At 49.5% G+C, this 14,406-nt stretch overlaps 2 protein-coding genes across 2 annotated transcripts in view; one reads left to right on the top strand and one right to left on the bottom strand.

Annotated features, from left to right (window-relative positions):
* The window catches only part of LOC108801101, a 113,769-nt gene extending 109,636 nt beyond the window's left edge, over positions 1-4,133 (bottom strand). The window contains 4 exon segments of the mRNA XM_018573048.1: positions 762-1,806; positions 3,419-3,517; positions 3,628-3,729; positions 4,055-4,133. Of these exon segments, the coding sequence (XP_018428550.1) occupies positions 762-1,806; positions 3,419-3,517; positions 3,628-3,729; positions 4,055-4,133 (1,325 nt within the window).
* A 4,735-nt stretch (positions 4,134-8,868) lies between these two features.
* LOC108801100 (gastrula zinc finger protein XlCGF26.1-like) lies at positions 8,869-10,843 on the top strand. The gene is made up of 2 exons (XM_018573047.1): positions 8,869-9,052; positions 9,252-10,843. The coding sequence occupies exons 1-2, from the start codon at positions 8,869-8,871 to the stop codon at positions 10,841-10,843; spliced, it is 1,776 nt and encodes a 591-aa protein (XP_018428549.1).
* Positions 10,844-14,406: the final 3,563 nt, after the last annotated feature.

The raw sequence follows: 14,406 nt of genomic DNA, 5'->3' as shown, positions 1-14,406 counted from the left end.
GAAGATGCTGATTGGCCGGGAAGCCAGCTTCCCAGCCAATCAGCATGGAGCCAGCCAAACAGCATGGAGCCGGCTTCCTGGCTAATCAGGAAGCCAGGCAGCGAGTCATTACCCAGCGGCCAGCTTCCCAATTGCCCGTGAAGCCGGCTCCATGTTCCCTCGCGGCCCTGCCGGTCAGAGGAAATCTCCCTCTGACCGGAAGTTCTGGTATCGGGGAAGGCATGGGAGCATTAGGGAGTCCAATGCTATCCAACGCTTGCTGGTGTGTTGGATAGCATGCCCCTTGCTGGGTACTGTTCCTTACCCCCAATGGCCACTTTGCCACTGAAGGACTAGTAGCCACGTAGAAGCTGCCAACAGGAACCCCAGCTGGTAGTGGTGCACATGCTATCCAATACACCTGCACATGCCCTTGCATGTTCCTGTATATAAAAATACACGCAGGATACCATAGAATTAGCGGCTTTGACCTCCACAGCGAGCTACAATGTATCAATGTTTGGTTACGGTTGTACGAGTACCGAGTAGACACACCAACATGAGTCCAGACCTCAGTCGTCAAACTCTGAGCAGGTGCTTGCAGCTACCCCTGTGGGCATTTGCTCAGGAGGTAAGGATACTAGGACCCACAACCTTCATCTTAGGTCCTTCACCAAAGAAAATGCATCTTCCAGAAAGGCAAGAAGGCCGCAAAGCCTGATTTTCAAGTACTTGAGCAAGAATGTTCTCAACTGCCACCACCAGAGATGGCAACGTCTGGCTTCTGGTGGGAACTGAGATGTGACACGAGGGAGGCTTTCTTTGCAAACGCCTTCCCGCATTCGGAACACGGATAGGGCTTCTCGCCCGTGTGGACCCTCTTGTGCAAACCCAGAGTCGATTTCCGGGTAAAGCCCTTCCCGCATTCCAAACAGGAATACGGCTTCTCCTCCGTGTGCGTCCTCTGGTGCGAAGTCAGGTCTTCCTTTTGGGTGAAACCTTTCCCGCATTCTGAACACGAAAACGGCTGGTCGCCCGTGTGGCTCTTATAGTGATGATATATCAGATAGGATTTTTTGGTGAAACACTTTCTACACTCCGAACATGAATACGGTTTGTCGCCCAAGTGAGTCCTCTGGTGGGCCGTGAGGTTGCCTCTCTTGTTGAAACATTTGCCGCATTCGGGGCACGGATACGGCTTCACCCCCGTGTGAGTTCTGTGGTGCTTCAGAAGATTCGACCTTTGAGTGAAGGATCTGCCGCATTCGGAACAGGAAAATGGCTTCTCTCCGGTGTGAGTCTGCTGGTGAGACATAAGATGTCCTTTCTGAGTGAAACATCTGCCGCATTCAGGACAGAAGAATGGCTTCTCTCCGTTGTGCGTCCGCTCGTGGTAGGCCAGGCAGGTCTTGCTGGTGAAACACTTTCCGCAGTCCGCGCAGAAGTATGGCGGTTTGTCCGCCGAGTGAGTCCTTGGAAGCTCTATAACATTTTCGGTGCTGTTCCTCGATTGTCCCATGTCCTGGGGAAAGGAATAAGTGTTCTGGGTCAAGCGAGCCCCCTGGTTGGAGGAGAATTCGGATGTCTCACCAGACTCTGACCATGGGGACATCTCACCCCCTCTATGATCTGTAGGATGAGTGACAGGCGAATGATCAACGTGACGCCCCCCATGTGACGGCAAGTATGAACTCCGAAGTACTGGCCGGTGATTGGGGGTAATGGAGTCATCATCATCAGAAGAGTTGGATGTGATCTCATCGTCTTTGGTGTCACGGGACGAGAGATCAGGACGCCTCTTTGGATTGGTCGTGCCGCGCTGTCCGTCTGGGAGAAATGAAGTGAAGAAGTTTAGAAATGTTTAAAGAATTCAGCAATAGTCAAATTTGGGGTCTGACGTCCCAAACTGGTTTTCCTCTTAATGGTCACATACCGCCACCGATTATGGTTGTTAAAGTGTAACGCAACCGTTTCATTTCGTCATTTGGACTTAAAGTGTCTCTCCACCCAAAACTTTTACTATGGGTGGGGAAGATTTAAAACTAGGGATGCAACGATACTGGTTTTTACAGTATCGAGTACCGATATTTTCTTTTTCGGTCCTCGCCGATACCGAATGCCGTTACTGGAAGTCCCATCAAGCAAGCCAGGGGGCGTGGGGGAAGCCGTTTCCATTCTCCCTCATCTCCAGGTGTCCAGGAAGCATGGAGCCGGCTTTCTGGCCAATCAGGAAGCCGGGGGGCAGGTTATGACTCTCCGCCTGGCTTCCTGATTGAACAGCTGCCTGACCAATCAGGAAGCTGGGTGGCTAGTCATTATATGCTGCCCAGCTTCCTGATTCCCTTCCCCTATCTTCCTAAATCAGGCTTCCTGATTGACCAGTTGCCTGACCAGTCAGGAAGCAAGGGGGCTAGTCATTACATGCCGCCCGGTTTCCTGATTGGCAGGGAAGCTGGCTCCATGCTCCTTGATTGGCCGGGAAGCCAGCTCTATGCTCCTTGGTCATGAGGGAGCATAGAGCGGGCTTCCTGGCCAATCATGAAGTTGGGGGGCGAGTTATTACCCGCCCCTTGGCTTCCTGATTTGCAGGGAAGCTGGCTCCATGCTCCTTGATTGGCCAGGAAGCCAGCTCCATACTCCCTGGTGAGTATGGAGCCGGCTCAAAGGCCAATCAGGAAGCTGGGTGGTTGCCCCGGCTTCCTGATACTGGAAATTTCAGTTTCGGTATAAGTATCGGGAGCATTTGGCCAAGTACCAGTACTCGCCCAAATACTCAGAATCAGCACCAATACTAGTATCGGTATCGGTACATCCCTAGTGAAAGCCCTCATCGTTTTATTTTCCTCTGTGCCTCGTTGAGGAGATTTCCCTTCACTTCCCGTCCCAGAGACACAACAGGAAATGAGAGGGAGTCTCACCAAAATAAGGGGAGTTTCCCGTCCTATACAGTTGTCAATTGAATATTTGTCCCCATTGGATGATCCCACCTCACTTCCTGCTCTGTGAAAGCTGTAAAATTCTGGATGTCTCCTCCTTGTCACACGGACAATGGTCACCGGGACAAATAGAGGGGTAAAACTTTCCTGCAGGGACAAAAGACAGTAATAAAAAAACTGACAAAGGGTCTAACCCTTCCACACTGTATCCAAACCTAACATACATGTTTGTTTTGCCTATACAGAGACCGTGCGGTCAGACCATTCGTTTCCACAAAAGTCTCCCCATAAGATCATGCATGCTTTTATTGTATGCATGTTATTTACATGTCAAAGCCTCCCTTGTGTAGATATCAAAAAGCTCTGAGACTGCCGAGGGCCACATTGGCCGAGATCCATGAGGGGCCCTAAACCACCCTGAGATCTTCCAATTTTACACAATCTGCACATCTGAACATAGATGACCTCCATGATGTGTAATGTCCATGGAACTTATTTCTCACCTGTGCCCGTCTCTATAGACGTTTCCTCTTCTTTGATCTTCACATGTTGTCCTTCCTCAGGCTTGACTTTTCTCTGAGACTTTCTGCTGTCTCTGGAATCTGTGAATAAAGGTCATGTACCCGCATTACTGTCAGCTGTCAAGAGGAAGAGATTGTTGTAGAGACTGAACAAGGAGAATCTGGGACTCGTGTCTGGATTTATTACTCACCTGTGCTGATCTCTGGAGGAACTTCTTCCACTTTAATCCTCACATGTCCTTCTTCCTCCTCAGCTTTGACGTCTCTCTGAGTGTCTCTGGAGTCTCCGGGATCTGTGAATAAAGATGAGAGTGAAGCCCTCTGTACTGAGATGTATTAGAGACCCCAGAGAGTGTGTGTGGGGGGAGACTGGTCACGTCTCTTGGCTGGTAACACACAATGACATGATGTGAGGAGGAGAGTCGGAGTCTAATAGAGGCTGATGGCTCCTGACTCCCCCCACTAGAAACATTCCGTCCCCCCATTACTGTCTACTGACAGGGGAGAAGAAGAGATTGTTGTAGTGACTGAACAAGGAGAATCTGGCACTCTTCTCTGGATTTAGTGTTTATTCCTCACCTGGGCTGATCTCTGGAGAACGTTCCTCCTCCTCCTTACACGACTCATCACCCCTCACATACGGCTTTTCTTCATCTTTCACTTCAACTTTAACGACAATCAGGCCTTCACCCTGCATGAGACACAATACAGGCTATTGTATATGTCACTAATTTAGGACATTTACTAGTTTTAATTGAGATTCTATGTTCCATCTACCTGTGAGTCACCAGGAAGAAAAGAACTATAGAAATATTATTATTACTTGATTCTCCTGAGGGATCTCCTGATGTTCCTGTGTGGAATCCCGGGAATACAGAGGACGGGCCTGAGGGATCTCTTGATGTTCCTGTGTGGAATCCTGGGAAAACAGAGGACGGGCCTGACGGATCTCATGACGTTCCTGTGTGGAGTCCCAAGAATACAGAGGACGGGCCTGAGGGATCTCCCGGGAATAAAGAGGACAGGCCTGAGGGATCTCATGATGTTCCTGTGTGGAATCCCGGGAATACAGAGGACGGGCCTGACGGATCTCCTGATGTTCATGTGTGGAATCCCGGGAATACAGAGGACGGGCCTGAGGGATCTCCTGATATTCATGTGTGGAATCCCGGGAATACAGAGGAAGGACCTGAGGGATCTCCTGATGTTCATGTGTGGAATCCCGGGAATACAGAGGACGGGCCTGGCGGATCTCATGACGTTCCTGTGTGCAGTCCCGGGAATACAGAGGATGGGTCTGAGGGATCTCCTGATGTTCCTGTGTAGAGTCTCGGGAATACAGAGGATGGGTCTGAGGGATCACATGATGTTCCTGTGTGGAATCCTTGGAATACAGAGGACAGGCCTGAGGGATCTCCTGATGTTCCCGTGTGGAGTCCCGGGAATACAGAGGACGGGTCTGAGGGATCTCCTGATGTTCTTGTGTGGAATCCCGGGAATACAGAGGACAGGTCTGTGGGATCTCCTGATGTCCCTGTGTGGAATCCAGAGAATACAGAGGACGGGCCTGAGGGATCTCCTGATGTTCCTGTGTGGAATCCCGGGAATACAGAGGACGGGTCTGAGGGATCTCCTGATGTTCTTGTGTGGAATCCCGGGAATACAGAGGACAGGTCTGTGGGATCTCCTGATGTCCCTGTGTGGAATCCAGAGAATACAGAGGACGGGTCTGAGGGATCTCCTGATGTTCTTGTGTGGAATCCAGGGAATACAGAGGACGGGTCTGAGGGATCTCCTGATGTTCTTGTGTGGAATCCAGGGAATACAGAGGACAGGTCTGAGGGATCTCCTGATGTTCCTGTGTGGAATCCCGGGAATACAGAGGACGGGGACATCTCTCTGGGGTATTTCTGTTCCTGGACCCATCTGTAGGAAACACACACACTGACTGAATACATTGTTTCTATGTCTTTATATCAGAGGATGTGTGTATCTAGGGGGATCCTCAATACTCAAGAAATGAAAGTCTCCTCTTACCCGGTGATGTGAGGGGCGGCCGGTTCTCCATCATGACGTCCTTCTACAGATCCTTGTGTCCTTCTATTCAGTGTATTTGAAATATAAGGTGTGTTAAAAATCTTACCCTGCAACAAATTAATAAAAATGTAAACCTCACAGTATGGTGTATACAGGGCTAAATGTCATGGCCCCAGCTCCACCCCCCCAGCGCAGAGGAGCTCCCCATCTAATGCTCTACACTTCAGAGGACTTGCTGGAAGATGATTTGTTGAGATGACATGACCCCCGCATCCAGGCCACAGAGAGTGCTGTGACCCCCTTCTCTCTTCCTCCTCTCATAATAAGAAGACATCGTTACCTCCTCCTCACTGGGCTCACACTCTCCAGCCTAAAAGAAATCGGCAGTGGCTGGAAAACCAAAGACTTTTGTTTGTTTTTCTTGGTCTCCCATTTGAGCTACAAGAAAATGGCCGCCAAAGAAGCTGCACGCGCGAGCATCCCCATGGCAACCAGGAAGCAAGGCTTGCAGAGGACTATTATCATGACAGCTTGTTCCAGCGTAGACCCAAAACAACCGCTAGAGGGCGATTGTTCTTGGTGCAGCAGCAGGAAGTGTCCTCGGGAAAGGAAGGTCGGCGGCCATTTTGTTGTAGCCTGAAAGAAGTGTTAGTAGAATCATTTTTGAATAAGAATCCTCCTGGAGGGCTGTGAGTCTTGAGAGTGTGTGCCCAGCGAGGAGGAGGTAATAATGTCTTCTTATTATGAGAGAAGGGGGTCCCAGCACTGTGGACTGGATGGGGGCATCATGTCACCCCAACAAATTATCATCTTCCTGCAGGTCCTCTGATGTGTAGAGCATTAGATGGTGCGCTCTGCGGGGGAGACATTTCAACTCACCCAGGTTTACTAGCCATCACTCCCACAATGCTGTGTGTATCCCCTGGGATCTCTGCTCCCCGGCTGCTCAGCACCTGATGTGTCATATAGGATGGGAGCAGAGACATATTGGGATCAAACAAATGGGCGATCACGTGCTGCCATATAGTCAGTAGATATTTGGAGTTGGACAGTTTAGAGACAACAATGCTATCCGAATTTAAGCTCTGAGTTTGTGGGGTGTTCCTGTAAATCTTCCAATAGGGAATTTGTACCTGCTGTCCATACGATGGCGTGTAAAATGATTCGGCAGATGTGCGCCTTCTGTACTCTTTACAGATTTCGGGGAGTGCATGGACCCCTCTTAGCGCGATACCATCCTGAAGAAGAGGAGGCCAGGCACACAGTCTTCCATGGGAGAGGTACGTCCATCCATCGCATCTCTAGATGTTTGTTTGCGGCTACTAATGTGTTTGTTTGTTTTTTTAAAGGGTATGTCCACCTTTGGCACCCCTTTTACAATGAAGGGCCCCAGCAGGTTGATCAGCTCTTTAAAATCTCGATCCTGTAGACCCCGTACCTGTAGGCCATTTTCTGTGCCTCTGAAACCTGGTTGAACTACTCCCATCTTTGTTTACATCACCATCCTGGCTAATTTCCGGTGTTCTATCGAAAGCTCCAACTCATCGAGATCTCCAACTACCTAGCTTCCGGTGCTCAGAAAGGCCGGAGCTGTGTACAGTTGCTGTGCGCATGCGCGCATAGCGTTTTCAGAATACTCGTGAGGTAGTTGGAGATTTCGACGAGTTGGAGCTTTCGATAGATGTTACAGCCGTTGGACATTGGAGTCTTTCAGCCAGGCCTCGGAGGGACAGAAAATGGCCTACAGGTATGGCATCTGCATGTTTTAATATGCTGATCAGTTTGTTTAAACCTACTGGGGCCCCTTGTCTGCATGGTCCCTTTACTGAAAAAGGTCTGCCCAAGGTGGACTCACCCTTTTAAGCAATCTGGATTTTCGGCAGACAGATACCTCCCTAAGACTAAGTAGGGGGGTAGGTGCCTGTACTTGCCCAACTCAAATTCAAGGGCAGGGACCCTCATCAATGCAAGAGATGGGAACATGGCTTCAAGAACATTGTTTTCTTTCCCCTAATTCAGATTGGTTATTCTCCAGCTCAGGAGGTAGTTGTATTCAGTTTCAGTGTTGATGGCAATGTCTGTTAAAGGAGCTGTCCCTCCGTGATAAAACCCTGCGTGACATTGAACCCAATGTTCACCAAACTGGGCAGTTGAGATTTTTTCAATATATATTTTAAAAGCTTTTTATATTGATTTTTGGCAATGTTAGGTTTATTAACGACCCAAAAGTTCACGTACGCAGAAGTGGAAGTAGTCAGAAGGACACAAGGACCTCTACAAGGACGTCATGATGGAGAACCGGCCGCCCCCCACATCACCGGGTAAGAGGAGACTTCATTCCTTGAGTATTGAGGATCCCCCTAGATACACACATCCTCTGATATAAAGACATAGAGACAATGTATTCAGTCAGTGTGTGTGTTTCCTACAGATGGATCCAGGAACAGAAATACCCCAGAGAGATGTCCCCGTCCTCTGTATTCCCGGGATTCCTCACAGGAACATCAGGCGATCCCTCAGGCCCATCCTCTGTATTCCCCGGATTCCTCACAGGAACATCAGGCGATCCCTCAGGCCCATCCTCTGTATTCCCCGGATTCCTCACAGGAACATCAGGCGATCCCTCAGGCCCATCCTCTGTATTCCCGGGATTCCACACAGGAACATCAGGAGATCCCTCAGACCCGTCCTCTGTATTCCCGGGATTCCACACAGGAACATCAGCAGATCCCTCAGGAGGATCAGGTAGGTTTAAACTAATATAATAAATGGCTTTCACAAACACCTAGTGGTTTCTTGTAATATGCATATTATTTTGTATTTTAAGCATGAAAGCCTGATTAATATTAAAGCTGAAGTGAAAGAAGAAGAGTCGTCTGTGAGTTCTCAGTACAGGGGGCTTCACTCTCATCTTTATTCATAGACCCCGGGGACACCAGAGACACTCAGAGGGACATCAAACCTGAGGAGGAGGAAGAAGAAGAACATCTGAGGATTAAAGAGGAGGAAATCCCTCCAGAGATCAGCACAGGTGATGAATAAACACTAAATCCAGAAAATAATATCTGAGTATGTTGTCCTGCAGAACAATTTCCAGGCAGTTTTTGGAAGGGATGATCAGGATGGTGATGTAGATCCTGTGCAGTTGTGAATCCTTGTCCCTGAAGACTTGGTTACACGTCATGCTCTGACATCTGAACATTGTGTCACGTACCTGGTATGGCCTGAGTGATGAGCGAGGCTCCTTTTGTAACTCTAGTCAGAGCCCCCCTGAGGATGGCACAGGTAGTGCACAGGACAGAGAGAGACACCAATGCCCCGCTGGTAGCGATGAGGGATGATGCAGGTAGCTGGATGCAGGACCCTCCGGTTCCAGAGGAGCAGCTGTAGGCCTGATGGCAGCAGAGAAGCAGGGAGCAGAGTCAGGCGGACCAGACAAGGAGGTGCAGGATCGCAGGCAGAGGCGTAGTCAGTGGAACAGAGGAAGCAGGAGAGTAGTCAGACAGGCCGGGGTCAAAGGGCAGGCACCAGGAACTCGCTGGGTCAATGCAGGAGTCAGATGCAGGAACACAGATACAGGTACAGCTGGCGATCTTCCAGTTGCTGCTCAGTGTTTACATAGGCTGACTGGCGCCAATAGGTGTGTGCCACGCCTGACGTACCGCAGTGCGTCTGTGCGCATGTACCGCTAATCGTTTACTATGCGCGCGTCCGCTCACGAACTCGGGCCCGTGCAGTAGTCCGAGGTTCCTGACATCCTGCTTTTTATTTCGCGCAGACGCACAACTCTTCATCCGGACAGACGGTGAAAAAGATGAGGAGGTCACATCGGATTCTTCAGAAGGAAACCCCACGACTCCGAACCTCCGTCCAGCACCTCACAGAGCAGATTGGTCGTCTAGTTCTCTTACTCATGGAGAGTGTTCTTCGGATCTGTCCAATCCCAACACCCGTCAAACAACATTCCCTGCTTCTGATCGCGGCCAATGTCAGAACGCCCATCTCGCTTCTCACCAGAGGTCTCAGGCAGGGAAGGAGCCGTATTCGTGTTCCGCGTGCGGGAAAAGTTTCACTTCCAAATGGTCTCTTATAAGACACCAAAGAGTTCACTCGGGGGAGAAGCCGTATTCATGTTCGGAGTGTGGGAAGTGTTTTTCCCTCATGGACCATCTTATTAATCACGAGAGAACGCACACCGGAGAGAAGCCATTCTCATGTCCTAAATGCGGGAAATGCTTTACCCAGAAATCGGGCGCACTAAGGCACCTGAGAAATCACGCCGGACTAAAGCCGTTTACATGTTCCGAATGTGGCAAATGTTTTCCCAGGAAAGGAGCCCTGATCACTCATCAACATGTGCACGCCATAGATAAACCATATTCCTGCTCAGAATGCGGGAAATCTTTTCCCACCACGTCTCACCTGATCCATCATGAGAAGACTCACGTGTCCGAAAAGCCATTTTCCTGTTCTGAGTGCGGGAAGTCCTATGCGCAGAGGGGGCATCTTAATTTACACCTCAGATCTCACACGGGGGAAAAGCCGTTTGAATGCCCCGAATGCTGGAAATGTTTTCCTCAGAAGGATAGTCTTATTAAACACCAGAGGTGCCACACGGGGGAGCGGCCATATTCCTGTACTGAGTGCGGGAAGTGTTTTTCCAGCAGACAAAGTCTTAATTCCCACCAGTCGGCTCACACAGGGGTGAAGCCCTATTCGTGTTCGGAATGCGGGAGATGTTTTCCCCGGAGAGGAGCCCTGGTCAGGCATCAGCGTGTGCACACGGGAGAGAAGCCGTATTCCTGTTCGCAATGCAGTAAATGTTTTGTGACCAAAGCTCATCTGATCTATCACGAGAAGACTCACATGTCCGAAAAGCCGTTTTCCTGTTGTGAATGCGGAAAGTCCTTCCCTCAGAGGGGGAGCCTTATCTCACACCAGAGATGTCACACGGGGGAAAAGCCGTTTTCTTGCCCCGAGTGTGGGAAATGTTTCCCTCACAAAGACACTCTGATTAAACACCAGAGGCGTCACACGGGAGAGAAGCCGTTTTTATGCCAGGAATGCGGAAAGTCTTTTCCTCAGAAAAACTATCTCATTAGACATCAAAGGTGTCACACCGGAGAGAAGCCGTTTTCCTGCACCGAATGTGGGGGATGTTTCTCCACCGTACAAAATCTTATTTCACACAAAAGAACTCACACCGGAGAGAAGCCGTATTCATGTTCAGAGTGCGGGAGATGTTTTTCCTGGAAAAAAGCCATGACCAGGCATCAGGGTGTGCATTCAAGAGAGAATCCATGTCTCCAGATCTCCTCTCCTCCATCACCAGCGGACTCGCATGACTTGCCATCAACCTACTTTGATTGAAACCCCAACGAGTGATGCCGGACCGGTTATTCTTTCATCACCACAGCGCCAAAGTTCAATAAAGATTGGGATTGTCTTATTTGTGTGTTGGCTATGTATGTGTGTGCGTATACATTAGGGATATACCGATACTAGTATTGGTCACGGTGCAGATACCGAATATTTGGGTGAGTACTCATACTTGCTCCGATACCTTCCCCGATACCAGAACTTCTGGTCAGAGGAAGATTTCCTCTGACCGGCAGTGCTGTAGGGGAAAGGAGAGGGCTTCCTGTGCAATCAGGAAGCCGGGCGGCGAGTAATGAATCTTCCAGCATGCTGATTGGCCGGGAAGCCGGCTCCTCGCTGGTTGGCCGGGAAGCTGGCTCCTTGCCGATTTCCTTGCTGACTGACTAGAAACCTGGCATGGAGCTGGCTTCCCGGCCAATCAGGGAGGCGGGTCATTACTTGACGCCCGGCTTCCTGATTGGTGGGGAAGCCGGCTGGATGCTGATTGGCTGTGAAGCCGGTTTCCCGGCTAATCACAATCCAACAACATGGAGCCGGGCAGCATGTCATTACCAGCCCCACGGCTTCCTGATTGTATGGCCGCCCTTCTTTCTTTGTAAGTTTTGGTGTTGCAGCTGCCAGCTCAGACAGGGCGGCCGTGTTCATAGCCGAGGAAAGCTCCCTTAAGCCCCTCCTCTTACCGTATATGTAGAAATGATGATTCCTCTTATTGATTTTTGATGCAGATACCTGTCACACGCTATCTGCTATTACATAGGGTGCGTGTTAGCCCCCCTACGTGATAGCAATAGGGTTAGTATAAATAAAGTGTTTAAAAGTTATAAAAATGTAAGTAACATCAATTAAAAAAAATTACAACATTTTTTTTAAGTCCCCCACGTGCACGCACATACACGCAAACACGCGTCGGTGCGCCTATGACAATTGCGCTACACTTGTTACATATCGCCGCAAACGTCGCAGTGAAAGCAATAATTCTAGCGCTGTCAATCACTGTTAGCACTAAACTGATGAGCTGTAAAAGCGTTTAAAATGTTCCCTATGGGAAATTTGGGGTATTATCATGTGTACTAGGCCAGTGACTCCTACAATCTTATTGGCAGCTCTACAGAGAATAATAATGAGAATTCAACACTGAGATGTCGTTATTATTCTAGCTCAGGCCTCAGGCTATCATCACTGTGCTCCCTCTGCACCGGAAACACTCTTCACGTCCGCCTTCTGGCTAAGACTGTGTGCGTTCCACGGCCTCTCGGTTACTTCCTGGTCGCCATAGTGACGCCCAGCCCTGTGTCTGGACAATCTACCAAAGGCCCCAATAGTAACAGAGAGCCGTTGTTTGGAAGCGGTGCCACCACTAGAGGGCGCTGTTCTGTCATGTCACAGGAAGAAGTGTCCTTGGGGGCAGAGGGACGGCGGCCATTTTGTTGTAGCCCGGAAAAGAAAGACGGGGATAATCTTACCATAGTAATCTTCTTGGGAGACTGTGAGCCTGGAGAGTGAGAGCCCAGTGAGGAGGAGGTAATAATGTCTTCTTATGAGAGGAGGAAGAGAGAATGGGGTCCCAGGACCCTGTGTGGACTGGATGGGGAGGGTGTTATGTCACTTCAAAAATTCATGGTCAGGGCGCTATAGAAATACACCTATTGTTGAGGAATAGATTTGGGTGCCTAGTGGTAACCTACACAGTGTTATGGACTTCCTGTTAGATCAGCCCTGATTGGCCCAGTGCTGTCACATGGCCAGAGTCACATGCTTCTCCATATGTGGAAGTACCAGGTATGCCTTTCAGCTGGAAGGGGATGAAGCCTGAAATGATAGACCCATTTATTCCATCTTAAATATATTCTAAGCTTGTCATTCCTCTTTATTTATGCCCGCGGACTTGGCACAAACCACATTTGCCCAATTAAAGCGTGGCGCGTTGCAGCGGTGCCACGCAGCTGTTCTATTGAAAGCTCCAACTCGTCGATATCTCCAACCACCTCACTGCTGGGTACTTGGAAGTTGGAGATTTCGACCAGACAGCGTTAGACTGCAAAGCGCAAAGACTGTTGGAGCCTCTGCACAGCTGCATTTTAACAATATTCAGCAGGTGGCAAACTCGACGAGTATTCTGAAAACGCTATGCGAACGCATGCGAAACCGCAACTGTACAGAGCTCCAGTGTTTCTGAGCACCGGAAGTGAGGTAGTTGGAGATCTCAATGAGTTGGAGCTTTCCATAGAACACCGGACCTAAGACTGAGAGCTGGCCAATCACATGACCCCTGACCGATCGGCACACAGTCTATGCTCCCAGCAGCTAGTTGTTGGCTCCCTGTAGGGAGGGGGTGGGCACAGCTGACTGTGGCCCTAGAGAGGCGGAGCCAGTTGTGAAGCCCTTGTCAAGCATGGCCTGGCATTGCCCTGTCTACTGATAGCTGGCATTAGCTCATTGTTGGCTGATTTTAGGTCACAGAAGAACATAAAAAAAAAATGTTTCAGGCCGTAGCTGATTGGGCGGCAGTGGAGGGAGCTTCCATCCATTTTCCTTCCGCATAAGAAAGAGCGCCTACGGAAGAGGTGGGGGGTCGGGAATACTTCCCTAGCACTGCGATCTCCAAGGGCCCGCCTGATTTGAACAGGTCCACCTCATTTGATCATGGGCTGGGAAGTCAGAGAGCCTTCGGTGTCATCTTCCATCCCCGGGAGTGGTGCCCTTGGGGTGGTGGAGTTACATTTTGGGTTTGGGACCCCACTGTGTGAAACATAACTAGGCGACGACACTAGCTATTTTTTTTCTTCTGTACCACACCTCCTGGGCTAGGCCTGGGAGGTGCTCCTGGGCTCTTATCTGGTTACATCTAAAGATGGTTTACATTTATTTTGCATATAGTTACATTTTCATGATAAACTTTCACTTTAATTTTAGGCAGTACAACGGGGTATAAACCCGCTAAAGTTCAAATACAAATGAGTGCATGTGATGTGAAAGACAAAAAGATCTGTACAAGGACGTCATGATGGAGAACCGGCCTCCCCTCACATCACCGGGTAAGAGGAGACTTTCATTTCTTGAGTATTGAGGATCCCCCTAGATACACACATCCTCTGATATAAAGACATAGAAACAATGTATTCAGTCAGTGTGTGTGTTTCCTACAGATGGATCCAGGAACAGAAATACCCCAGAGAGATGTCCCCGTCCTCTGTATTCCCGGGATTCCACACAGGAACATCAGGAGATCCCTCAGACCTGTCCTCTGTATTCCCGGGACTCCACACAGGAACATCAGGAGATCCCTCAGGCCCGTCCTCTGTATTCCCGGGATTCCACACAGGAACATCAGGAGATCCCTCAGGAGGATCAGGAGACCCCTCAGGATGATCAGGTAGATGGGACTAAGGGTCTTCACTAAAGGTGATAAATGTCTTCTCCATAAAGTAGTTACATATTAATAGTCTGCATTCCGTCTTATCCAGGGCCTCATTGTTGTTAAAGTTGAAGTGAAAGAAGAAGAAGATATGTATGTTTGGGGTGATGAGCCGTGTAGGGATGAGGACATCCCTCCA

Source organism: Nanorana parkeri, unplaced genomic scaffold (genome assembly GCF_000935625.1).
Source record: "Nanorana parkeri isolate BGI_ZX_2015 unplaced genomic scaffold, ASM93562v1 scaffold2215, whole genome shotgun sequence".
Classification (NCBI taxonomy): domain Eukaryota; kingdom Metazoa; phylum Chordata; class Amphibia; order Anura; family Dicroglossidae; genus Nanorana; species Nanorana parkeri.
Note: the sequence above shows the minus strand (reverse complement) of the source record. Positions and strands in the feature narration are given on the sequence as shown.

Excerpts from the sequence above, each read along its gene's own strand:
- LOC108801100 (XM_018573047.1), top strand. The coding sequence starts at position 8,869 with ATGGCAGCAGAGAAGCAGGGAGCAGAGTCAGGCGGACCAGACAAGGAG. Across the intron at positions 9,053-9,251 it reads ATGCAGGAACACAGATACAG|ACGCACAACTCTTCATCCGG; the intron begins GTACAGCTGGCG and ends TATTTCGCGCAG.